The following is a 25,770-nucleotide window of genomic DNA, read 5'->3' as shown; positions in this document are numbered from 1 at the left end:
TACATTCAGCTGCACATTACATCCTTGTTCAGTAGTAAATTAATGCCCTTCAGTACTGCGGAAAGGCCATCACCCCTACCCAATCTGTCTTGAAGAGAAAGTAACAGTACATTTTTGAAAATATTTCTGAACATTTTAAAAGCTCTGGCTAACCATTTGTGAAACATTCAGGTAATTATTTTATGTAAGTTTAAACAGATAAAAAAAAATCCTCTGGCTTACCCCAACCACCCATGGACTTTCAACTTAAAAAAAATATAAAGAGGCATGGTAGATGGTGTGTCTGACAGTCTCACACCTAATGTCAGGATGTGAGTTAGCCACAACTTGTCTGCAGTCTCACAGCATTAGAGTGTATGCCTTGGTCTCTATATTTATCTCCTGAGTCTAATCTACACTGTGACACTGCACCACTCTGCATTACTGCACTCTCTGCCACTCTATTGTATGCCACTCCACTCTATGCTACACTACCCCATAGTACTCTATGCCAATGTACTCTAAACAACTGCACGCCGCTGCCCTTTACTCTTCACCGCTGTACTCTATGCCACTGCTCTCTGTGCCACTCTACTCCACTCTAAATCCCTGCACTGATTCTACTCTGCAACATTTCACTCTCCGCCACTGTACTCTACACCAATCTACTCTGTACTACTACACTCTGCTACTCTTCTCTGCTTCACTCCACTATATGCGACTGCACTCTACAGCACTATACTCCACTCTACACTGCATTACTCCACTCTCTGCCACATGAGTCTACTCTGCACTCTATGCCACTGCACCACTCTACACTACTGCACTCTCTGCCACTCTATTCTATGCCACTTTACTCCACTCCACTCTATGCAAATCTACTCTGTCCCATGCCACTCTAAACCTCGCCACTCTAAAAACTGCACTGTACCCTGTACCACTGGGCTCTACCCCACTGCTCCTATGCTGCTCTACTCCACTCCACAATGCCATAACTTTTAGCCTTGAACAGCAGCCACTCTGATGTATAATATGGCTAAAACACATTGGCAAAGCCAATAAAGCCTGCGCAGATCAGGCCTATTGGCTTTGGCAGTGTTTGTTAGTACTATGAGGTACTGAGGCCCCTGTAACAACTGTGAATGTGTAAGTCCTTATTTTAAACATGCATTCAACGCTTCGCCAGGGATAGTGAGTGCTATATAAATTACATCATAGGCTGCTACTAAATTTGCAAATACATTTTGGTTAAATATTAAAAAGTGCTTATCAAATACAGATTTGAATAATATACAGTTTATACCTAGCACTAACTTTTTTTATAACACTCCATTAAAAGCACACACTCCACAGCTCACCTTGGAACACCCTTAAGGTACCTCTTTGAAAGAAAAAATCTTTGCCATCAGAAAGCTTTAAGTGACTCCTTTGTTTAAAGTCAGTGCAGGTTTTCAAGCCCCTTTACATTTGCAGATTTACCATTTTGCACATTTGCATTTCTTTAGGGGACATACCCTGTCAAGAACCCCTATTCTTTTTTGTATGCCCCTCCCTCCGAGCACAGGAGACTCTTTGTCTTTCAATCCAGCTTGGGAAACTAATCTACCTGTAATTTCACCCTATCTTCGGTGTCCTTCTGGTGAAAGGCTAAAATTATGGACAAATGCCGTCTGTTACGGACGGATGGTCACCCTACAGGCAGAGCGATCACAATGATAAATGTTCAAGGGTGGCCAGGCGCGCAGTTGTACAGTGATGCACAAATGTTACTGCTAACTGTTTTGTTCATTATACAGGGCAGGCCATCGTCTTTATAAGTCTGTACTTTCAGACCTGCCCTGTTTAATTATCACGGTGGCAGCAAGACATTTGGTTTTTGTTGCTTTATGTGACGCTTGTATAATGTATTTATATGGATGACTTTTGAACTGTTACAGTTAATCTGTATTAAAATCCAGATATCTCAAATCTTGGCATCTATGTACGGTGTACCATAGGGCAACAGCCTGACAGACGCACGTTGTTGGTCATGCCGCAACCTATTTTCTCATCATTCAGCAACAGTAACTGAGGTTCTTGCTGTCTGGATCCTTAGGCAGGCCAGGCATGAAAGTACGCACCTGTAAAGAATTCTGTGTATTTATGACTGAATTTTTGGGGGAAGAAAAAATGGAACAATGAAACAAATTAAAAACATAGATTTTAAAAATTGTCATGACCGTATGAATGTGAAATTTTACTGTGGCTTTTTGTGAATTCACAACGTTACTGTTCATTTAAATATATGGGGTGTTTGAGGTGTTACACTCCCCTAAGAAATGTAAATGTTTTGTACAGGTGATTTCACCAGCACTTTTTGCACACCGGCAGCAATGCGCACACACTATTCCTCCTTGTTTTGAGAGTAGTCAAAACTATTTATTTTACAAAATATTGTTTTCTCTCCCCTTCCACTGCCACATACACCACTCTCATGCACCCTGCTTCTCCTATGATTAAATCTTATGGGCCTCATTCCAGCCTCGCTGTGGCATCCTTCCACACTGGATCTGCCACATTAAGAGTTGTGGGGCTTGGTAGATGCCTTATATGCCAGCCGGATTGTCATAGAAACTGTAGAACCCCCTCTAACCGACCAAGTTACGACCCTGTTTAAATTGTGTTTATTGAAGGAGCACAATATTGCTCAGCGCCATTGTTTGAACTGTTCTACGCAGTCCGTAAAGTGTCCTATGGGTGTAGTGGACTGTAGTATTTGAAATTGAATTAGTCAGAGACGCTGGTGTCCACTTCTGCCAGCAACACGAGTGATTTACACCAGTCGTTGTCACTAATTTCTTCACAATCTCGCACCCATCTGCCTTGTGCTTCCACCAAGGCTGCTGGTTGTTTCTAATTAATGTCCCGTATGTGAGGGAAATTAGTTTCTCCTCTACTGGGCCATCCATCAATCCCATCTCTGCAAAGAATTACTCTTGCATCTCTACATTTCTGAGGGTGCTCTGATGAAGATATGCCTTTAGTTTGTTCTTCTGTGTTCTTCCGGTCTTCTGTTCTTCCGGTCTTCTGTTCTTCTGGTCTTCTGTTCTTCTGGTCTTCTGTTCTTCCGGTCTTCTGTTCTTCCGGTCTTCTGTTCTTCCGGTCTTCTGTTCTTCCGGTCTTCTGTTCTTCCGGTCTTTTGTTCTTCCGGTCTTTTGATCTTCCGGTCTTTTGTTCTTCCGGTCTTTTGTTCTTCCGGTCTTCTGTTCTTCCGGTCTTCTGTTCTTCTGTTCTTCTGTTCTTCTGTTCTTCCGGTCTTCTGTTCTTCCGGTCTTCTGTTCTTCCGGTCTTCTGTTCTTCCGGTCTTTTGTTCTTCCGGTCTTTTGATCTTCCGGTCTTTTGTTCTTCCGGTCTTTTGTTCTTCCGGTCTTCTGTTCTTCCGGTCTTCTGTTCTTCTGTTCTTCTGTTCTTCTGTTCTTCCGGTCTTCTGTTCTTCTGTCTTCTGTCTTCTATCTTCTGCCTTCGGCTCTTCTGCCTTCTCCGTCTTCTTCTCCCCGCGCCTGCCCTCCTGCTCCTGCCTCACCCCCCTCACTCGCCTCCCCCTCTCTATCACCCCTATCTAACCCGTTCGCTATCTACCTCCCTCACTCCTCCTATCTACCTATCTCTCTATCTCACTATCTAACTCCCTCACTCTCCACCTCCTCCTATCTACCTATCTCTCTATCTATCTATTTCTCTATCTATCGATTTTTCTATCTATTTCTCTATCTCCCCCCCTCCCGCCACCCCCTCTATTACCTATCTTCCTATCCTCTCACTCTACCTCTCACCCTCACCCACCTCTACAACCCCCCTCCCCTATCTTCACAACCCTACTCCTATCTCTCTCCCTAATCTCCTAAACCTCCTAACACTCACCCCCTCCACCCTTAAACCCCCCTCCCCCAGCTCTTCTCACTCTACCTGTCCCCCTCCCTCGCGCTTTCCCGCCGCGACCTCGTGCACGCCCCCGCCCCCAGCTCCCATTCGCTCCCAGCTGACCCCTCCCCCCCTCCTACCTCATATAGCGGCCGCTGCGCGACCGCGCGCAGCGGGCATGCCGCTGGCGCGCCAGAGGCAAGCCCGTCTGCGCCCGTCCGCGCCTGGCCCGCCCCCAGCGCCACGACCCCTGGTCCCCAGCTCCCCCAAGCCCCGCTGATCCGCTACGACCCCACCACCCTCCACGCCCTCAACCCAGGACGCTCCAACACCTGCTTCCAAGCTCACCCCAAACGCACCCATGGACCCTTCGCCTGCAACTCCTGCAAACGAATCTTCCACCACGCAACTACCACGACCACGCGCCATGAACCACCTCAAGTGCATCCTGGTCAACGCTCGTTCCATCCACAAGCACGCCGTTGAACTCTGGGACCTCCTGGAGTCCACAGCCCCGGACGTCGCCTTCATCACGGAGACCTGGATGAACGCCTCCTCTGCTCCAGACATCGCCACCGCCATCCCCGAAGGCTACAAGATCTCCAGAAAAGACCGCACCAACCAAGTAGGAGGAGGTATCGACATCGTCTTCAAAGACTCCATCAGCGTCACCACCTCCACCGAAGACACCCCTCTCGCCGCTGAACACCTGCATTTTCAGATTCGCACCGACCCGAGGACCACCCTCAGAGGATCCCTTGTCTACCGTCCTCCCGGACCTCGCGCCCCTTTCAGCAACGCCATCGCCGACTTCATCTCCCCGCACGCGCTCGCCTCACTGGACTACATCCTCCTAGGCGACCTCAACTTCCATCTGGAACAAAACAACGACCCCAACACCACCACCGTGCTCGACAACCTCGCCAACCTCGGCCTCAAACAACTGGTGAACACCGCCACCCACATCGCCGGACACACGCTCGACCCTATCTTCTCCGCCAGCAAACACGTCTTCTTCAGCCACACCTCCGCCCTACACTGGACCAACTACAGCTGCGTCCACTTCACTTTCCGACGCGAGACCCGCCACCTCCGCACTCAACCCATCCCTCGTCGACAATGGAACAAGATCCCTGAAGAGCAACTCTTCTCCGCACTCGCCACCAACCAACCCACCCTCACCACCGACCCCAACGACGCAGCCCTCAACCTCACAAACTGGATCTCCAACTGCGCTGACAACCTTGCTCCCCTCAAACGCACACATCGACACACCAACACCAAAAAACCTCTCTGGTTCTCTGACACCCTCAAAGAATCAAAGAAAACCTGTCGCGCCCTTGAGAAGGCCTGGCGCAAGGACCACACCGCTGACAACATGACCGCCCTCAAGAACGCTACCCGCGAACACCACCACCTGATCCGCGCTGCCAAAAGGAACTTTTTCACCGACAGACTGGACAAAAACAGCCACAACAGCAGAGAACTCTTCAGCATCGTCAAGGAGTTCTCCAACCCCAGCGCCAACGCCAACGCCGTCACGCCCTCACAGGATTTGTGCGAATCCCTCGCCACTTTCTTCCATCGCAAGATCAGCGACCTCCACGACAGCTTTGGACACCAGACCCAACCAAACACCACCGAACCCGCATCCCCGGCCATCACCCTCAACAACTGGACCCACATCAACACGGAATAAACCAAATCCATCATGAACTCTATCCACTCCGGCGCCCCTTCGGACCCCTGCCCGCACTTCATCTTTAACAAAGCTGACGACATCATCGCCCCGCACCTCCAGACCGTCATCAACTCTTCTTTTTCTTCTGCTACCTTCCCCGAATGCTGGAAACACGCTGAAGTCAACGCCCTACTAAAGAAACCTACGGCTGACCCGAGCGACCTGAAAAACTTCCGCCCCATCTCTCTTCTGCCTTTCCCAACCAAGGTAATAGAAAAGACCGTCAACAAACAGTTGACCACCTTCCTGGAAGACAACAACCTGCTCGACCCTTCACAAACCGGATTCCGAACCAACCACAGCACAGAAACCGCCCTCATCTCAGTCACAGACGACATCAGAACCCTGATGGACAACGGTGAAACAGTCGCCCTCATTTTTCTCGACCTCTCGGCTGCCTTTGACACCGTCTGTCACCGCACCCTAATCACCCGCCTCCGCTCCACCGGGATCCAAGGCCAGGCCCTGGACTGGATCGCCTCCTTCCTTGCAAACCGTTCCCAAAGAGTTTACCTCCCTCCGTTTCGCTCAGAACCCACCGAGATCATCTGCGGCGTACCTCAAGGCTCATCACTCAGCCCGACACTCTTCAATGTCTACATGAGCCCCCTCGCCAACATCGTACGCAAGCACGACATCATCATCACCTCCTACGCCGACGACACCCAACTTATACTCTCCCTCACCAAGGACACCGCCAGCGCCAAGACCAAACTACAGCAGGGTATGAAGGACGTCGCAGATTGGATGAGGCTCAGCCGCCTAAAGCTGAACTCTGAAAAAACGGAAGTCCTCATCCTCGGCAACACCCCGTCCGCCTGGGACGACTCCTGGTGGCCCACGGCCCTCGGCACCGCACCGACCCCCACAGACCATGCCCGCAACCTCGGCTTCATCTTGGACCCTCTTCTCACCATGACCAAGCAAGTCAACGCCGTGTCCTCCGCCTGCTTCCTCACCCTCCGCATGCTCCGCAAGATCTTCCGCTGGATCCCCGCCGACACCAGAAAAACCGTGACCCACGCCCTCGTCACGAGCCGCCTGGACTACGGCAACACCCTCTACGTCGGGACCACAGCCAAACTCCAAAACCGCCTGCAACGCATTCAAAACGCCTCGGCCCGCCTCATCCTCAACATACCCCGCAACAGCCACATCTCCGCACACCTGAGACACCTGCATTGGCTCCCAGTCAGCAAAAGGATCACCTTCCGACTTCTCACCCACGCACACAAAGCCCTCCACAACAAGGGACCAGAATACCTCAACAGACGGCTCAGCTTCTACGTCCCCACCCGCCTCCTCCGCTCCTCTGGCCTCGCACTCGCTGCCGTCCCTCGCATCCGCCGCTCAACGGCGGGTGGGAGATCTTTCTCCTTCCTGGCGGCCAAGACCTGGAACTCCCTCCCCACCAGCCTCAGGACCACCCAGGACCACTCCGCTTTCCGGAGACTCCTAAAGACCTGGCTGTTCGAGCAGCGATAACCCCCCTTTTCCCCTAGCGCCTTGAGACCCGCACGGGTGAGTAGCGCGCTTTATAAATGTTAATGATTTGATTGCATGGCAGGTGATCCAATATTCCTTTTGTATGTGTGCAAAGGTGACTACTCCATTGTCATTCCAAACGTCTGCCAGAGATAAGATGCCTATGGTTCCAACCACAAAACCCCCTTCAGAGTCACCAACTTTGGGAGCCTAAAGCCCTCCTGTAACAGTGTTTCCCAGGATCCATCGGGTACACTTAGCTATATTTTTTTAATTGTTTATCTTCCTCCAAGTCCTATCCACCAATTCCTTGCCTAGAGAGAGAGTCAATTCCAGTTTACACCTGTATAGACAAAGTAGGATCGCTTTTTTACCCAGAAATGGTTGGTCATCCCAAAATGGTTTTCTTTCCACTTGGGCATATGCACTTTGAATAACTACACAAACCTGCCTAGCCTCATAATACTTGTGAAAGTTTTGTAACTCTATCCGCCTTTATATTTATACTCCTTCGAGAAAATATAGAGCCACACTTGGCTTCCTACCCGTCCATAACGAGGGTGTTCACCAGTGCTTCTATTTGTATAAAGAATGTGTCTGTTATTATATATATGTGTATGTGTATGTGTGTGTGTATATATATATATATATATATATATATATATATATATATCTTCAAATCTGCACATCCACCAATATCCAATCCATAACACTCTCTACCACAATCCCAACTATTATTGGCATCAAAGGGCAGCCCTGTACTGCTGGAACTCAGAAGGCGTGCCTATTAATTTTTATTCTTGCACAGGTTCTATTGTACACTAACCTACCATCTCTGTTACTTGGGGCCATAACACATTTTCTCTATGATTCCCAAATGAAATGGCCATTTTTAAGAGCATGTATATGATCTTGTATTGTCTTACATCTGTCCCATTAGAAGCAGCGACGGGGTTAAACATTGGCAGCGAAGGGGTTAAACACTGGCAGCGAAGGGGTTAAACACTGGCAGCGAAGGGGTTAAACACTGGCAGCGACGGGGTTAAACACTGGCAGCGACGGGGTTAAACATTGGCAGCGAAGGGGTTAAACATTGGCAGCGACGGGGTTAAACACTGGCAGCGAAGGGGTTAAACATTGGCAGCGAAGGGGTTAAACATTGGCAGCGAAGGGGTTAAACACTGGCAGCGAAGGGGTTAAACACTGGCAGCGAAGGGGTTAAACATTGGCAGCGAAGGGGTTAAACACTGGCAGCGACGGGGTTAAACATTGGCAGCGAAGGGGTGAAACATTGGCAGCGACGGGGTTAACATTGGCAGCGACGGGGTTAAACACTGGCAGCGACGGGGTTAAACACTGGCAGCGACGTGGTTAAACACTGGCAGCGACGGGGTTAAACACTGGCAGCGACGGGGTTAAACACTGGCAGCGACGGGGTTAAACATTGGCAGCGAAGGGGTGAAACATTGGCAGCGACGGGGTGAAACATTGGCAGCGACGGGGTGAAACATTGGCAGCGAAGGGGTTAACATTGGCAGCGACGGGGTTAAACACTGGCAGCGACGGGGTTAAACACTGGCAGCGACGGGGTTAAACATTGGCAGCGACGGGGTTAAACATTGGCAGCGAAGGGGTTAAACATTGGCAGCGAAGGGGTGAAACATTGGCAGCGACGGGGTGAAACATTGGCAGCGAAGGGGTTAAACACTGGCAGCGACGGGGTTAAACATTGGCAGCGACGGGGTTAAACATTGGCAGCGACGGGGTGAAACATTGGCAGCGAAGGGGTTAAACATTGGCAGCGACGGGGTGAAACATTGGCAGCGAAGGGGTGAAACATTGGCAGCGACGGGGTGAAACATTGGCAGCGAAGGGGTTAAACATTGGCAGCGACGGGGTTAAACATTGGCAGCGAAGGGGTTAAACATTGGCAGCGACGGGGTTAAACATTGGCAGCGACGGGGTTAAACATTGGCAGCGAAGGGGTTAAACACTGGCAGCGACGGGGTTAAACACTGGCAGCGACGGGGTTAAACATTGGCGGCGACGGGGTTAAACATTGGCGGCGACGGGGTTAAACATTGGCAGCGAAGGGGTTAAACACTGGCAGCGAAGGGGTTAAACATTGGCAGCGACGGGGTTAAACATTGGCAGCGAAGGGGTTAAACACTGGCAGCGACGGGGTTAAACACTGGCAGCGACGGGGTTAAACACTGGCAGCGACGGGGTTAAACACTGGCAGCGAAGGGGTTAAACATTGGCAGCGACGGGGTGAAACATTGGCACCGAAGGGGTTAAACACTGGCACCGAAGGGGTTAAACATTGGCAGCGAAGGGGTTAAACATTGGCAGCGAAGGGGTTAAACACTGGCAGCGAAGGGGTTAAACACTGGCAGCGACGGGGTTAAACATTGGCAGCGAAGGGGTTAAACATTGGCAGCGACGGGGTGAAACATTGGCAGCGACGGGGTTAAACACTGGCAGCGACGGGGTTAAACACTGGCAGCGACGGGGTGAGACATTGGCAGCGAAGGGGTTAAACACTGGCAGCGAAGGGGTTAAACACTGGCAGCGAAGGGGTTAAACACTGGCAGCGACGGGGTTAAACATTGGCAGCGAAGGGGTGAAACATTGGCAGCGAAGGGGTGAAACATTGGCAGCGAAGGGGTGAAACATTGGCAGCGACGGGGTTAAACATTGGCAGCGACGGGGTTAAACATTGGCAGCGACGGGGTTAAACACTGGCAGCGACGGGGTTAAACACTGGCAGCGACGGGGTTAAACATTGGCAGCGACGGGGTTAAACATTGGCAGCGACGGGGTTAAACATTGGCAGCGACGGGGTTAAACACTGGCAGCGACGGGGTTAAACATTGGCAGCGAAGGGGTTAAACACTGGCAGCGACGGGGTTAAACATTGGCAGCGACGGGGTTAAACATTGGCAGCGACGGGGTTAAACATTGGCAGCGAAGGGGTTAAACACTGGCAGCGACGGGGTGAAACACTGGCAGCGACGGGGTGAAACATTGTCAGCGACGGGGTTAAACATTGTCAGCGACGGGGTGAAACATTGTCAGCGACGGGGTTAAACATTGGCAGCGACGGGGTTAAACACTGGCAGCGAAGGGGTTAAACATTGGCAGCGAAGGGGTTAAACATTGGCAGCGACGGGGTTAAACATTGGCAGCGACGGGGTTAAACATTGGCAGCGACGGGGTTAAACACTGGCAGCGAAGGGGTTAAACATTGGCAGCGACGGGGTTAAACACTGGCAGCGACGGGGTTAAACACTGGCAGCGAAGGGGTGAAACACTGGCAGCGAAGGGGTTAAACATTGGCAGCGACGGGGTTAAACATTGGCAGCGAAGGGGTTAAACACTGGCAGCGACGGGGTTAAACATTGGCAGCGACGGGGTTAAACACTGGCAGCGAAGGGGTTAAACATTGGCAGCGACGGGGTTAAACATTGGCAGCGACGGGGTTAAACATTGGCAGCGACGGGGTTAAACACTGGCAGCGACGGGGTTAAACATTGGCAGCGACGGGGTTAAACACTGGCAGCGAAGGGGTTAAACATTGGCAGCGACGGGGTTAAACACTGGCAGCGACGGGGTTAAACATTGGCAGCGACGGGGTTAAACACTGGCAGCGAAGGGGTTAAACACTGGCAGCGACGGGGTTAAACATTGGCAGCGAAGGGGTGAAACACTGGCAGCGAAGGGGTTAAACATTGGCAGCGACGGGGTTAAACACTGGCAGCGAAGGGGTTAAACACTGGCAGCGACGGGGTTAAACATTGGCAGCGACGGGGTAAAACACTGGCAGCGAAGGGGTTAAACATTGGCAGCGACGGGGTTAAACATTGGCAGCGACGGGGTTAAACATTGGCAGCGACGGGGTGAAACATTGGCAGCGAAGGGGTTAAACACTGGCAGCGAAGGGGTTAAACATTGGCAGCGAAGGGGTTAAACACTGGCAGCGACGGGGTTAAACACTGGCAGCGAAGGGGTGAAACATTGGCAGCGACGGGGTTAAACACTGGCAGCGACGGAGTTAAACACTGGCAGCGACGGGGTGAAACACTGGCAGCGACGGGGTGAAACACTGGCAGCGAAGGGGTTAAACACTGGCAGCGACGGGGTTAAACACTGGCAGCGACGGGGTTAAACATTGGCAGCGAAGGGGTGAAACATTGGCAGCGACGGGGTTAAACATTGGCAGCGACGGGGTTAAACATTGGCAGCGACGGGGTTAAACATTGGCAGCGAAGGGGTTAAACATTGGCAGCGAAGGGGTTAAACATTGGCAGCGACGGGGTTAAACACTGGCAGCGAAGGGGTTAAAACACTGGCAGCGAAGGGGTTAAACATTGGCAGCGACGGGGTTAAACACTGGCAGCGAAGGGGTGAAACATTGGCAGCGACGGGGTGAAACATTGGCAGCGACGGGGTTAAACATTGGCAGCGACGGGGTTAAACACTGGCAGCGAAGGGGTTAAACACTGGCAGCGACGGGGTTAAACACTGGCAGCGACGGGGTTAAACATTGGCAGCGAAGGGGTTAAACATTGGCAGCGAAGGGGTTAAACATTGGCAGCGAAGGGGTTAAACATTGGCAGCGACGGGGTTAAACATTGGCAGCGACGGGGTTAACATTGGCAGCGACGGGGTGAAACATTGGCAGCGAAGGGGTTAAACATTGGCAGCGACGGGGTTAAACACTGGCAGCGACGGGGTTAAACACTGGCAGCGAAGGGGTTAAACATTGGCAGCGAAGGGGTTAAACATTGGCAGCGACGGGGTTAAACATTGGCAGCGAAGTGGTAAACATGGCAGCGACGGGGTTAAACATTGGCAGCGACGGGGTTAACATTGGCAGCGACGGGGTGAAACATTGGCAGCGAAGGGGTTAAACATTGGCAGCGACGGGGTTAAACACTGGCAGCGAAGGGGTTAAACACTGGCAGCGAAGGGGTTAAACATTGGCAGCGAAGGGGTTAAACATTGGCAGCGAAGGGGTGAAACATTGGCAGCGAAGGGGTTAAACATTGGCAGCGAAGGGGTTAAACATTGGCAGCGAAGGGGTTAAACATTGGCAGCGAAGGGGTTAAACATTGGCAGCGACGGGGTTAAACATTGGCAGCGACGGGGTTAAACACTGGCAGCGATGGGGTTAAACACTGGCAGCGAAGGGGTTAAACATTGGCAGCGACGGGGTTAAACACTGGCAGCGAAGGGGTTAAACATTGGCAGCGAAGGGGTTAAACATTGGCAGCGACGGGGTTAAACATTGGCAGCGACGGGGTTAAACATTGGCAGCGACGGGGTTAAACACTGGCAGCGACGGGGTTAAACATTGGCAGCGACGGGGTTAAACACTGGCAGCGAAGGGGTTAAACACTGGCAGCGAAGGGGTTAAACACTGGCAGCGACGGGGTTAAACACTGGCAGCGACGGGGTAAACACTGGCAGCGACGGGGTAAACACTGGCAGCGAAGGGGTTAAACACTGGCAGCGACGGGGTGAAACACTGGCAGCGACGGGGTTAAACACTGGCAGCGACGGGGTTAAACATTGGCAGCGACGGGGTTAAACATTGGCAGCGAAGGGGTTAAACATTGGCAGCGACGGGGTTAAACATTGGCAGCGAAGGGGTGAAACATTGGCAGCGAAGGGGTTAAACACTGGCAGCGAAGGGGTTAAACACTGGCAGCGAAGGGGTTAAACACTGGCAGCGAAGGGGTTAAACATTGGCAGCGACGGGGTTAAACATTGGCAGCGACGGGGTTAAACACTGGCAGCGAAGGGGTTAAACACTGGCAGCGAAGGGGTTAAACACTGGCAGCGACGGGGTTCAACACTGGCAGCGAAGGGGTTAAACATTGGCAGCGAAGGGGTTAAACATTGGCAGCGACGGGGTTAAACATTGGCAGCGACGGGGTTAAACACTGGCAGCGAAGGGGTTAAACATTGGCAGCGACGGGGTTAAACATTGGCAGCGACGGGGTTAAACACTGGCAGCGAAGGGGTTAAACACTGGCAGCGAAGGGGTTAAACATTGGCAGCGAAGGGTTAAACACTGGCAGCGACGGGGTAAACATTGGCAGCGACGGGGTTAAACATTGGCAGCGAAGGGGTTAAACACTGGCAGCGACGGGGTTAAACACTGGCAGCGAAGGGGTGAAACACTGGCAGCGACGGGGTTAAACACTGGCAGCGACTGGGTTAAACACTGGCAGCGACGGGGTTAAACATTGGCAGCGAAGGGGTTAAACATTGGCAGCGACGGGGTTAAACATTGGCAGCGAAGGGGTGAAACATTGGCAGCGAAGGGGTTAAACACTGGCAGCGAAGGGGTTAAACACTGGCAGGGAAGGGGTTAAACATTGGCAGCGACGGGGTTAAACACTGGCAGCGAAGGGGTTAAACACTGGCAGCGACGGGGTTAAACACTGGCAGCGAAGGGGTTAAACACTGGCAGCGAAGGGGTTAAACATTGGCAGCGACGGGGTTAAACACTGGCAGCGAAGGGGTTAAACATTGGCAGCGACGGGGTTAAACATTGGCAGCGAAGGGGTAAACATTGGCAGCGACGGGGTTAACATTGGCAGCGACGGGGTGAAACACTGGCAGCGAAGGGGTTAAACACTGGCAGCGAAGGGGTTAAACACTGGCAGCGAAGGGGTTAAACATTGGCAGCGAAGGGGTTAAACATTGGCAGCGAAGGGGTGAAACATTGGCAGCGAAGGGGTGAAACATTGGCAGCGAAGGGGTTAAACATTGGCAGCGAAGGGGTTAAACATTGGCAGCGACGGGGTTAAACATTGGCAGCGACGGGGTTAAACACTGGCAGCGATGGGGTTAAACACTGGCAGCGAAGGGCTTAAACACTGGCAGCGACGGGGGTTAAACACTGGCAGCGACGGGGTTAAACATTGGCAGCGAAGGGGTTAAACATTGGCAGCGAAGGGGTTAACATTGGCAGCGACGGGGTTAAACATTGGCAGCGACGGGGTTAACATTGGCAGCGACGGGGTTAACATTGGCAGCGACGGGGTGAAACACTGGCAGCGACGGGGTTAAACACTGGCAGCGACGGGGTTAAACACTGGCAGCGACGGGGTTAAACATTGGCAGCGAAGGGGTTAAACATTGGCAGCGACGGGGTTAAACACTGGCAGCGACGGGGTTAAACACTGGCAGCGACGGGGTTAAACATTGGCAGCGACGGGGTTAAACACTGGCAGCGAAGGGGTTAAACACTGGCAGCGAAGGGGTTAAACACTGGCAGCGAAGGGGTTAAACATTGGCAGCGAAGGGGTTAAACATTGGCAGCGACGGGGTTAAACACTGGCAGCGACGGGGTTAACACTGGCAGCGACGGGGTTAAACACTGGCAGCGAAGGGGTTAAACACTGGCAGCGAAGGGGTGAAACACTGGCAGCGACGGGGTTAAACACTGGCAGCGACGGGGTAAACACTGGCAGCGACGGGGTTAAACACTGGCAGCGACGGGGTTAAACACTGGCAGCGACGGGGTTAAACACTGGCAGCGACGGGGTTAAACATTGGCAGCGAAGGGGTTAAACATTGGCAGCGACGGGGTTAAACATTGGCAGCGAAGGGGTTAAACATTGGCAGCGAAGGGGTTAAACATTGGCAGCGACGGGGTTAAACACTGGCAGCGACGGGGTTAAACACTGGCAGCGAAGGGCTTAAACACTGGCAGTGACGGGGTTAAACACTGGCAGCGACGGGGTTAAACATTGGCAGCGAAGGGGTTAAACATTGGCAGCGAAGGGGTTAACATGGGCAGCGACGGGTTAAACATTGGCAGCGACGGGGTTAACATTGGCAGCGACGGGGTTAACATTGGCAGCGACGGGGTGAAACATTGGCAGCGACGGGGTGAAACATTGGCAGCGAAGGGGTTAAACATTGGCAGCGACGGGGTTAAACACTGGCAGCGACGGGGTTAAACACTGGCAGCGAAGGGGTTAAACATTGGCAGCGACGGGGTTAAACATTGGCAGCGACGGGGTTAAACATTGGCAGCGACGGGGTGAAACATTGGCAGCGAAGGGGTTAAACATTGGCAGCGACGGGGTTAAACACTGGCAGCGACGGGGTTAAACACTGGCAGCGAAGGGGTTAAACATTGGCAGCGACGGGGTGAAACATTGGCAGCGAAGGGGTGAAACATTGGCAGCGAAGGGGTGAAACATTGGCAGCGAAGGGGTTAAACATTGGCAGCGAAGGGGTTAAACACTGGCAGCGACGGGGTTAAACACTGGCAGCGAAGGGGTTAAACATTGGCAGCGACGGGGTTAAACACTGGCAGCGACGGGGTTAAACACTGGCAGCGAAGGGGTTAAACATTGGCAGCGACGGGGTTAAACATTGGCAGCGACGGGGTTAAACACTGGCAGCGACGGGGTTAAACACTGGCAGCGACGGGGTTAACACTGGCAGCGACGGGGTTAAACACTGGCAGCGACGGGGTTAAACACTGGCAGCGAAGGGGTGAAACACTGGCAGCGAAGGGGTTAAACACTGGCAGCGACGGGGTAAACACTGGCAGCGAAGGGGTTAAACACTGGCAGCGACGGGGTGAAACACTGGCAGCGACGGGGTTAAACACTGGCAGCGACGGGGTTAAACATTGGCAGCGACGGGGTTAAACATTGGCAGCGAAGGGGTGAAACATTGGCAGCGAAGGGGTGAAACATTGGCAGCGAAGGGGTTAAACATTGGCAGCGACGGGGTTAAACACTGGCAGCGACGGGGTTAAACACTGGCAGCGAAGGGGTTAAACACTGGCAGCGACGGGGTTAAACACTGGCAGCGAAGGGGTTAAACACTGGCAGCGACGGGGTTAAACACTGGCAGCGAAGGGGTTAAACACTGGCAGCGACGGGGTTAAACACTGGCAGCGACGGGGTTAAACATTGGCAGCGAAGGGGTTAAACATTGGCAGCGAAGGGGTTAAACACTGGCAGCGAAGGGGTTAAACATTGGCAGCGACGGGGTTAAACACTGGCAGCGAAGGGGTTAAACATTGGCAGCGACGGGGTTAAACACTGGCAGCGACGGGGTTAAACACTGGCAGCGACGGGGTTAAACACTGGCAGCGACGGGGTTAAACACTGGCAGCGAAGGGGTGAAACACTGGCAGCGACGGGGTGAAACACTGGCAGCGACGGGGTTAAACATTGGCAGCGAAGGGGTTAAACATTGGCAGCGACGGGGTTAAACATTGGCAGCGACGGGGTTAAACATTGGCAGCGAAGGGGTTAAACATTGGCAGCGACGGGGTTAAACATTGGCAGCGAAGGGGTTAAACACTGGCAGCGAAGGGGTTAAACACTGGCAGCGAAGGGGTTAAACATTGGCAGCGAAGGGGTTAAACACTGGCAGCGAAGGGGTTAAACACTGGCAGCGAAGGGGTTAAACATTGGCAGCGACGGGGTTAAACACTGGCAGCGAAGGGGTTAAACATTGGCAGCGAAGGGGTTAAACATTGGCAGCGACGGGGTTAAACACTGGCAGCGACGGGGTTAAACACTGGCAGCGAAGGGGTTAAACACTGGCAGCGAAGGGGTTAAACACTGGCAGCGACAGGGTTAAACACTGGCAGCGACGGGGTTAAACACTGGCAGCGAAGGGGTTAAACATTGGCAGCGAAGGGGTTAAACACTGGCAGCGAAGGGGTTAAACACTGGCAGCGACGGGGTTAAACACTGGCAGCGAAGGGGTTAAACACTGGCAGCGAAGGGGTTAAACATTGGCAGCGACGGGGTGAAACACTGGCAGGGAAGGGGTTAAACACTGGCAGCGAAGGGGTTAAACACTGGCAGCGACGGGGTTAAACACTGGCAGCGAAGGGGTTAAACACTGGCAGCGAAGGGGTTAAACATTGGCAGCGACGGGGTTAAACACTACACTGGCAGCGAAGGGGTTAAACACTGGCAGCGACGGGGTTAAACACTGGCAGCGACGGGGTTAAACACTGGCAGCGAAGGGGTTAAACACTGGCAGCGACGGGGTTAAACATTGGCAGCGACGGGGTTAAACACTGGCAGCGACGGGGTTAAACACTGGCAGCGACGGGGTTAAACACTGGCAGCGACGGGGTTAACATTGGCAGCGACGGGGTTAAACATTGGCAGCGAAGGGGTTAAACACTGGCAGCGAAGGGGTTAAACACTGGCAGCGAAGGGGTTAAACATTGGCAGCGAAGGGGTTAAACATTGGCAGCGACGGGGTTAAACACTGGCAGCGACGGGGTGAAACATTGGCAGCGACGGGGTTAAACACTGGCAGCGACGGGGTTAAACACTGGCAGCGAAGGGGTTAAACACTGGCAGCGAAGGGGTTAAACATTGGCAGCGACGGGGTTAAACACTGGCAGCGAAGGGGTTAAACATTGGCAGCGACGGGGTTAAACATTGGCAGCGACGGGGTTAAACACTGGCAGCGAAGGGGTTAAACACTGGCAGCGACGGGGTTAAACACTGGCAGCGACGGGGTTAAACACTGGCAGCGACGGGGTTAAACATTGGCAGCGAAGGGGTTAAACATTGGCAGCGAAGGGGTTAAACACTGGCAGCGAAGGGGTTAAACATTGGCAGCGACGGGGTTAAACACTGGCAGCGACGGGGTTAAACACTGGCAGCGAAGGGGTTAAACATTGGCAGCGAAGGGGTTAAACACTGGCAGCGAAGGGGTTAAACACTGGCAGCGAAGGGGTTAAACACTGGCAGCGACGGGGTAAACATTGGCAGCGACGGGGTTAAACATTGGCAGCGAAGGGGTTAAACACTGGCAGCGAAGGGGTGAAACACTGGCAGCGACGGGGTTAAACATTGGCAGCGACGGGGTTAAACACTGGCAGCGACGGGGTTAAACATTGGCAGCGACGGGGTTAAACATTGGCAGCGACGGGGTTAAACATTGGCAGCGAAGGGGTTAAACATTGGCAGCGACGGGGTTAAACATTGGCAGCGAAGGGGTGAAACACTGGCAGCGAAGGGGTTAAACACTGGCAGCGAAGGGGTTAAACACTGGCAGGGAAGGGGTTAAACACTCGCAGCGACGGGGTTAAACACTGGCAGCGAAGGGGTTAAACACTGGCAGCGACGGGGTTAAACACTGGCAGCGAAGGGGTTAAACACTGGCAGCGAAGGGGTTAAACATTGGCAGCGACGGGGTTAAACACTGGCAGCGAAGGGGTTAAACATTGGCAGCGAAGGGGTTAAACATTGGCAGCGACGGGGTTAAACACTGGCAGCGACGGGGTTAAACACTGGCAGCGACGGGGTTAAACACTGGCAGCGACGGGGTTAAACACTGGCAGCGAAGGGGTTAAACATTGGCAGCGAAGGGGTTAAACATTGGCAGCGAAGGGGTTAAACACTGGCAGCGACGGGGTTAAACACTGGCAGCGAAGGGGTTAAACACTGGCAGCGACGGGGTGAAACACTGGCAGGGAAGGGGTTAAACACTGGCAGCGAAGGGGTTAAACACTGGCAGCGACGGGGTTAAACACTGGCAGCGAAGGGGTTAAACACTGGCAGCGAAGGGGTTAAACATTGGCAGCGACGGGGTTAAACACTACACTGGCAGCGAAGGGGTTAAACACTGGCAGCGACGGGGTTAAACACTGGCAGCGACGGGGTTAAACACTGGCAGCGAAGGGGTTAAACACTGGCAGCGAAGGGGTTAAACACTGGCAGCGACGGGGTTAAACACTGGCAGCGAAGGGGTTAAACACTGGCAGCGAAGGGGTTAAACATTGGCAGCGACGGGGTTAAACACTACACTGGCAGCGAAGGGGTTAAACACTGGCAGCGACGGGGTTAAACACTGGCAGCGACGGGGTTAAACACTGGCAGCGACGGGGTTAAACACTGGCAGCGACGGGGTTAACATTGGCAGCGACGGGGTTAACATTGGCAGCGACGGGGTTAAACATTGGCAGCGAAGGGGTTAAACACTGGCAGCGAAGGGGTTAAACACTGGCAGCGAAGGGGTTAAACACTGGCAGCGAAGGGGTTAAACACTGGCAGCGACGGGGTTAAACACTGGCAGCGACGGGGTTAAACATTGGCAGCGACGGGGTTAAACATTGGCAGCGACGGGGTTAAACACTGGCAGCGAAGGGGTGAAACACTGGCAGCGAAGGGGTTAAACACTGGCAGCGACGGGGTTAAACACTGGCAGCGAAGGGGTTAAACATTGGCAGCGAAGGGGTTAAACACTGGCAGCGAAGGGGTTAAACACTGGCAGCGAAGGGGTTAAACATTGGCAGCGAAGGGGTTAAACACTGGCAGCGACGGGGTTAAACACTGGCAGCGACGGGGTTAAACATTGGCAGCGACGGGGTTAAACACTGGCAGCGACGGGGTTAAACACTGGCAGCGAAGGGGTTAAACATTGGCAGCGAAGGGGTTAAACACTGGCAGCGACGGGGTTAAACATTGGCAGCGACGGGGTTAAACATTGGCAGCGACGGGGTTAAACAGTGGCAGCGAAGGGGTTAAACATTGGCAGCGACGGGGTTAAACATTGGCAGCGACGGGGTTAAACACTGGCAGCGACGGGGTTAAACACTGGCTGCGACGGGGTTAAACACTGGCTGCGAAGGGGTTAAACACTGGCAGCGACGGGGTTAAACACTGGCAGCGACGGGGTTAAACATTGGCAGCGAAGGGGTTAAACATTGGCAGCGACGGGGTTAAACACTGGCTGCGAAGGGGTTAAACACTGGCAGCGACGGGGTTAAACACTGGCTGCGAAGGGGTTAAACACTGGCAGCGACGGGGTTAAACACTGGCAGCGAAGGGGTTAAACACTGGCAGCGACGGGGTTAAACATTGGCAGCGACGGGGTTAAACACTGGCAGCGACGGGGTTAAACATTGGCAGCGACGGGGTTAAACACTGGCAGCGACGGGGTTAAACATTGGCAGCGACGGGGTTAAACATTGGCAGCGAAGGGGTGAAACATTGGCAGCGAAGGGGTTAAACACTGGCAGCGAAGGGGTGAAACACTGGCAGCGACGGGGTGAAACATTGGCAGCGACGGGGTTAACATTGGCAGCGAAGGGGTTAAACATTGGCAGCGACGGGGTTAAACACTGGCAGCGAAGGGGTTAAACATTGGCAGCGAAGGGGTTAAACATTGGCAGCGAAGGGGTTAAACATTGGCAGCGACGGGGTGAAACATTGGCAGCGACGGGGTTAAACATTGGCAGCGACGGGGTTAAACACTGGCGGCGAAGGGGTTAAACATTGGCAGCGAAGGGGTGAAACACTGGCAGCGAAGGGGTTAAACACTGGCAGCGAAGGGGTGAAACACTGGCAGCGAAGGGGTGAAACATTGGCAGCGACGGGGTTAAACATTGGCAGCGAAGGGGTGAAACACTGGCAGCGAAGGGGTGAAACACTGGCAGCGACGGGGTTAACATTGGCAGCGACGGGGTGAAACACTGGCAGCGAAGGGGTGAAACACTGGCAGCGACGGGGTTAAACATTGGCAGCGACGGGGTTAAACATTGGCAGCGACGGGGTTAAACACTGGCAGCGAAGGGGTTAAACATTGGCAGCGACGGGGTTAAACACTGGCAGCGAAGGGGTTAAACACTGGCAGCGAAGGGGTTAAACATTGGCAGCGAAGGGGTTAAACACTGGCAGCGACGGGGTTAAACACTGGCAGCGACGGGGTTAAACACTGGCAGCGACGGGGTTAAACACTGGCAGCGAAGGGGTTAAACACTGGCAGCGAAGGGGTTAAACACTGGCAGCGACGGGGTTAAACACTGGCAGCGACGGGGTAAACACTGGCTGCGAAGGGGTTAAACACTGGCAGCGACGGGGTTAAACACTGGCAGCGAAGGGGTTAAACACTGGCAGCGACGGGGTTAAACATTGGCAGCGAAGGGGTTAAACATTGGCAGCGACGGGGTTAAACATTGGCAGCGAAGGGGTTAAACATTGGCAGCGACGGGGTTAAACACTGGCAGCGACGGGGTTAAACACTGGCAGCGACGGGGTTAAACACTGGCAGCGACGGGGTTAAACACTGGCAGCGAAGGGGTTAAACACTGGCAGCGACGGGGTTAACATTGGCAGCGAAGGGGTGAAACACTGGCAGCGACGGGGTTAAACATTGGCAGCGAAGGGGTGAAACATTGGCAGCGACGGGGTTAACATTGGCAGCGAAGGGGTGAAACACTGGCAGCGACGGGGTTAAACACTGGCAGCGACGGGGTTAAACACTGGCAGCGACGGGGTTAAACACTGGCAGCGACGGGGTTAAACACTGGCAGCGAAGGGGTTAAACACTGGCAGCGACGGGGTTAACATTGGCAGCGACGGGGTTAAACACTGGCAGCGAAGGGGTTAAACACTGGCAGCGAAGGGGTTAAACACTGGCAGCGAAGGGGTTAAACACCTCGCTTGGATCTGTGCTGCTGTGAGCGCTCGCGCATGCGCAACATCGCGCTGGGGGAGCGGAGACCGACGCACGAGCTGAAACATGCAGGAAGCAGCTGAATGAACGAGCCGCCTCTGACGTAGCTGGTGCAGATTCGGACGGGGGAGAACGTTGCCGTGGGTCTGAGCCCAGTGTCTCTCCCGCGAGGGTTGACGCCGTTACCATGGCAGCCGCAGTGACGCGGCAGCTCCCCCTCCTCTTGAGCGCCGCGCGCGGCGGCCATCTTGAGAAGAGGCCGATATCACCTTAGCGATGGGAAGGATTGGGAACAGCAGGGATAATACTAGATGTTTGTAGATGTGCGTAGAGAACAAACAACAATTCTGTTTTTTTAACACTTTTGTGAGGGGTGTGCTGTACTGCTTTAATTGCATTGTAAATGAGGAGTCACACGTCCTGGCCGTTCACCGGTGCTCGGTTGTAAGTTTAAAATCAAGCTGGTTCCGAAAAGCCCTCCCTGTTCATCCCGCGCCCTGGCCTCCCTCCCCGCTGCAAGATGGCGGCGGCGAGCCCGCTCTAGTCCGTGTTCTGTTCTTTACAGGGCCCGCTCGCTCTCCGTCCTCTCTCCGTGCTCCAAGATGGCGGCCATGGGTCCGCTCTTAGTCCGTGTTCTGTTCTTTACAGGGCCCGCTCGCTCTCCGTCCTCTCTCCCTGCTCCAAGATGGCAGCCGCGGGTCCGCTCTATTCCGTCTTTTGTGTCTCTCCCGTCCCTCCCTCAGTGCTCCAAGATGGCGGCGCCGGGCCCGCTTTAGTCCGTTTTTCGTGTCTCTCCCGTCCCTCCCTCCGCGCTCCAAGATGGCGGCCATGGGTCCGCTCCAGTCCGTCTTCTGTGTCTCTCCCGTCCCTTCCCTCCCTCCCCGCTCTAAGATGGCGGCGCCGGATCGGCTCTAGTCCGTCTTCTGTGTCTCCGGTGCCGTCGGTGCTGGGTGGATGGCGGGCTCCGTGGCGCGGGCGGCGCTCCGGTGCCGGGCGCTGCTGCGGGGGCCCCGCGCGGCCCGGGCCGTGCTGGGGGCCGGTGACAGCCGCGAGGGCGGGGGCTCCCGGGCCGGGCTCTGGGCCTCGCTCCTGGGCGGCGCCGCGGGCCTCGGGCTCCTGCTGCTGGGGGGGGACCGGAGGACGGGCCCCCGGGGGGGCGAGGGGCTCCTCCCGCTCCCCGAGGTCCGCGCCGCCAGGCCCGTCCCGGCCGAGCCCCCCTCCCCCGGGGAGCGTCCCCCCGGGCCCCGGCACAAGTACAACTTCATCGCCGACGTGGTGGAGCGCTCGGCGCCGGCCGTGGTCTACGTGGAGATCCTGGGCAGGTGCGGGGGGGCTCGGCCGCGATCCCTCCCCCCCCTTGTATCCCTCCTTGTCTACCCTCTGCCCCCCTCCTGCCCCCCCTTGTATCCCTCCTTGTCTACCTTCTGCCCCCCTCCTGCCCCCCTTTGTATCCCTCCTTGTCTACCCTCTGCATCCCTCATGTCCCTCCTTGTACCCCTCCTTGTCTACCCTCTGCCCCCTGCACCCCTCCCGCCCCTCCTTGTATCCCTCCTTGTCTACCCTCTGCCCCCTGCACCCCTTGTACCCCTCCTTGTCTACCCTCTGCCCCCCTGCACCCCTCCCGCCCCTCCTTGTATCCCTCCTTGTCTACCCTCTGCATCCCTCATGTCCCTCCTTGTCTACCCTCTGCCCCCCTGCACCCCTCCCGCCCCTCCTTGTATCCCTCCTTGTCTACCCTCTGCCCCCCTGCACCCCTCCTGCCCCTCCTTGTACCCCTCCTTGTCTACCCTCTGCCCCCTGCACCCCTTGTACCCCTCCTTGTCTACCCTCTGCCCCCCTGCACCCCTCCCGCCCCTCCTTGTATCCCTCCTTGTCTACCCTCTGCCCCCTGCACCCCTCCCGCCCCTCCTTGTATCCCTCCTTGTCTACCCTCTGCCCCCTGCACCCCTTGTACCCCTCCTTGTCTACCCTCTGCCCCCCTGCACCCCTCCCGCCCCTCCTTGTATCCCTCCTTGTCTACCCTCTGCATCCCTCATGTCCCTCCTTGTCTACCCTCTGCCCCCCTGCACCCCTCCCGCCCCTCCTTGTATCCCTCCTTGTCTACCCTCTGCCCCCCTGCACCCCTCCTGCCCCTCCTTGTACCCCTCCTTGTCTACCCTCTGCCCCCTGCACCCCTTGTACCCCTCCTTGTATCCCTCCTTGTCTACCCTCTGCCCCCTGCACCCCTTGTACCCCTCCTTGTCTACCCTCTGCCCCCCTGCACCCCTCCCGCCCCTCCTTGTATCCCTCCTTGTCTACCCTCTGCCCCCTGCACCCCTCCCGCCCCTCCTTGTATCCCTCCTTGTCTACCCTCTGCCCCCTGCACCCCTTGTACCCCTCCTTGTCTACCCTCTGCCCCCCTGCACCCCTCCCGCCCCTCCTTGTATCCCTCCTTGTCTACCCTCTGCATCCCTCATGTCCCTCCTTGTCTACCCTCTGCCCCCCTGCACCCCTCCCGCCCCTCCTTGTATCCCTCCTTGTCTACCCTCTGCCCCCCTGCACCCCTCCTGCCCCTCCTTGTACCCCTCCTTGTCTACCCTCTGCCCCCTGCACCCCTTGTACCCCTCCTTGTATCCCTCCTTGTCTACCCTCTGCCCCCTGCACCCCTTGTACCCCTCCTTGTCTACCCTCTGCCCCCCTGCACCCCTCCCGCCCCTCCTTGTATCCCTCCTTGTCTACCCTCTGCCCCCTGCACCCCTCCCGCCCCTCCTTGTATCCCTCCTTGTCTACCCTCTGCCCCCTGCACCCCTTGTACCCCTCCTTGTCTACCCTCTGCCCCCCTGCACCCCTCCCGCCCCTCCTTGTATCCGTCCTTGTCTACCCTCTGCATCCCTCATGTCCCTCCTTGTCTACCCTCTGCCCCCCTGCACCCCTCCTGTCCCTCCTTGTATCCCTCCTTGTCTACCCTCTGCCCCCCTGCACCCCTCCCGCCCCTCCTTGTATCCCTCCTTGTCTACCCTCTGCCCCCCTGCACCCCTCCTGCCCCTCCTTGTACCCCTCCTTGTCTACCCTCTGCCCCCTGCACCCCTTGTACCCCTCCTTGTATCCCTCCTTGTCTACCCTCTGCCCCCTGCACCCCTTGTACCCCTCCTTGTCTACCCTCTGCCCCCCTGCACCCCTCCCGCCCCTCCTTGTATCCCTCCTTGTCTACCCTCTGCCCCCTGCACCCCTCCCGCCCCTCCTTGTATCCCTCCTTGTCTACCCTCTGCCCCCTGCACCCCTTGTACCCCTCCTTGTCTACCCTCTGCCCCCCTGCACCCCTCCCGCCCCTCCTTGTATCCGTCCTTGTCTACCCTCTGCATCCCTCATGTCCCTCCTTGTCTACCCTCTGCCCCCCTGCACCCCTCCTGTCCCTCCTTGTATCCCTCCTTGTCTACCCTCTGCCCCCCTGCACCCCTCCCGCCCCTCCTTGTATCCCTCCTTGTCTACCCTCTGCCCCCCTGCACCCCTCCTGCCCCTCCTTGTACCCCTCCTTGTCTACCCTCTGCCCCCCTTGTACCCCTCCTTGTATCCCTCCTTGTCTACCCTCTGCCCCCTGCACCCCTTGTACCCCTCCTTGTCTACCCTCTGCCCCCCTGCATCCCTCCTTGTCTACCCTCTGCCCCCTGCATCCCTCCTGCCCCTCCTTGTATCCCTCCTTGTCTACCCTCTGCCCCCCTGCACCCCTCCTGCCCCTCCTCGTACCCCTCCTTGTCTACCCTCTGCCCCCCCTGCACCCCTCCTTGTCTACCCTCTGCCCCCCTCCTGTCCCTCCTTGTATCCCTCCGTGTCTACCCTCTGCCCCCTGCATCCCTCCCGCCCCTCCTTGTACCCCTCCTTGTCTACCCTCTGCCCCCCTGCATCCCTCCTTGTCTACCCTCTGCCCCCTGCATCCCTCCCGCCCCTCCTTGTATCCCTCCGTGTCTACCCTCTGCCCCCTGCATCCCTCCTGCCCCTCCTTGTATCCCTCCTTGTCTACCCTCTGCATCCCTCCTGCCCCTCCTTGTATCCCTCCTTGTGCCCCTCCTTGTCTACCCTCTGCATCCCTCTGTCTACCCTCTGCCTCCTGCCCCTCCTTGTATCCCTCCTTGTCTACCCTCTGCCCCCTGCATCCCTCCTGCCCCTCCTTGTATCCCTCCGTGTCTACCCTCTGCCCCCTGCATCCCTCCTGCCCC

General features: G+C 55.2%; 1 protein-coding gene across 2 annotated transcripts in view; it reads left to right on the top strand.

Moving 5' to 3' along the window:
- Positions 1-21,876: 21,876 nt before the first annotated feature.
- Positions 21,877-25,770, top strand: part of HTRA2 (HtrA serine peptidase 2) — a 72,014-nt gene continuing 68,120 nt past the window's right edge. Inside the window, exon 1 of one of the 2 annotated variants that reach the window (XM_069203398.1) lies at positions 21,877-21,900. In XM_069203398.1, coding sequence (XP_069059499.1) covers positions 21,899-21,900 — 2 coding nt within the window. In that variant the 5' untranslated portion in view covers positions 21,877-21,898. Of the gene's footprint in view, positions 21,901-22,464; positions 22,900-25,770 lie in introns of those variants that run through there. The other variant, XM_069203333.1, reaches the window with a different exon arrangement.

The sequence above is a fragment of the Pleurodeles waltl genome, chromosome 1_1 (assembly GCF_031143425.1).
Source record: "Pleurodeles waltl isolate 20211129_DDA chromosome 1_1, aPleWal1.hap1.20221129, whole genome shotgun sequence".
Classification (NCBI taxonomy): Eukaryota; Metazoa; Chordata; class Amphibia; order Caudata; family Salamandridae; genus Pleurodeles; species Pleurodeles waltl.
The sequence above is the reverse complement of the archived record's forward strand: the minus strand, read 5'-3'. Positions and strand labels throughout refer to the sequence as shown.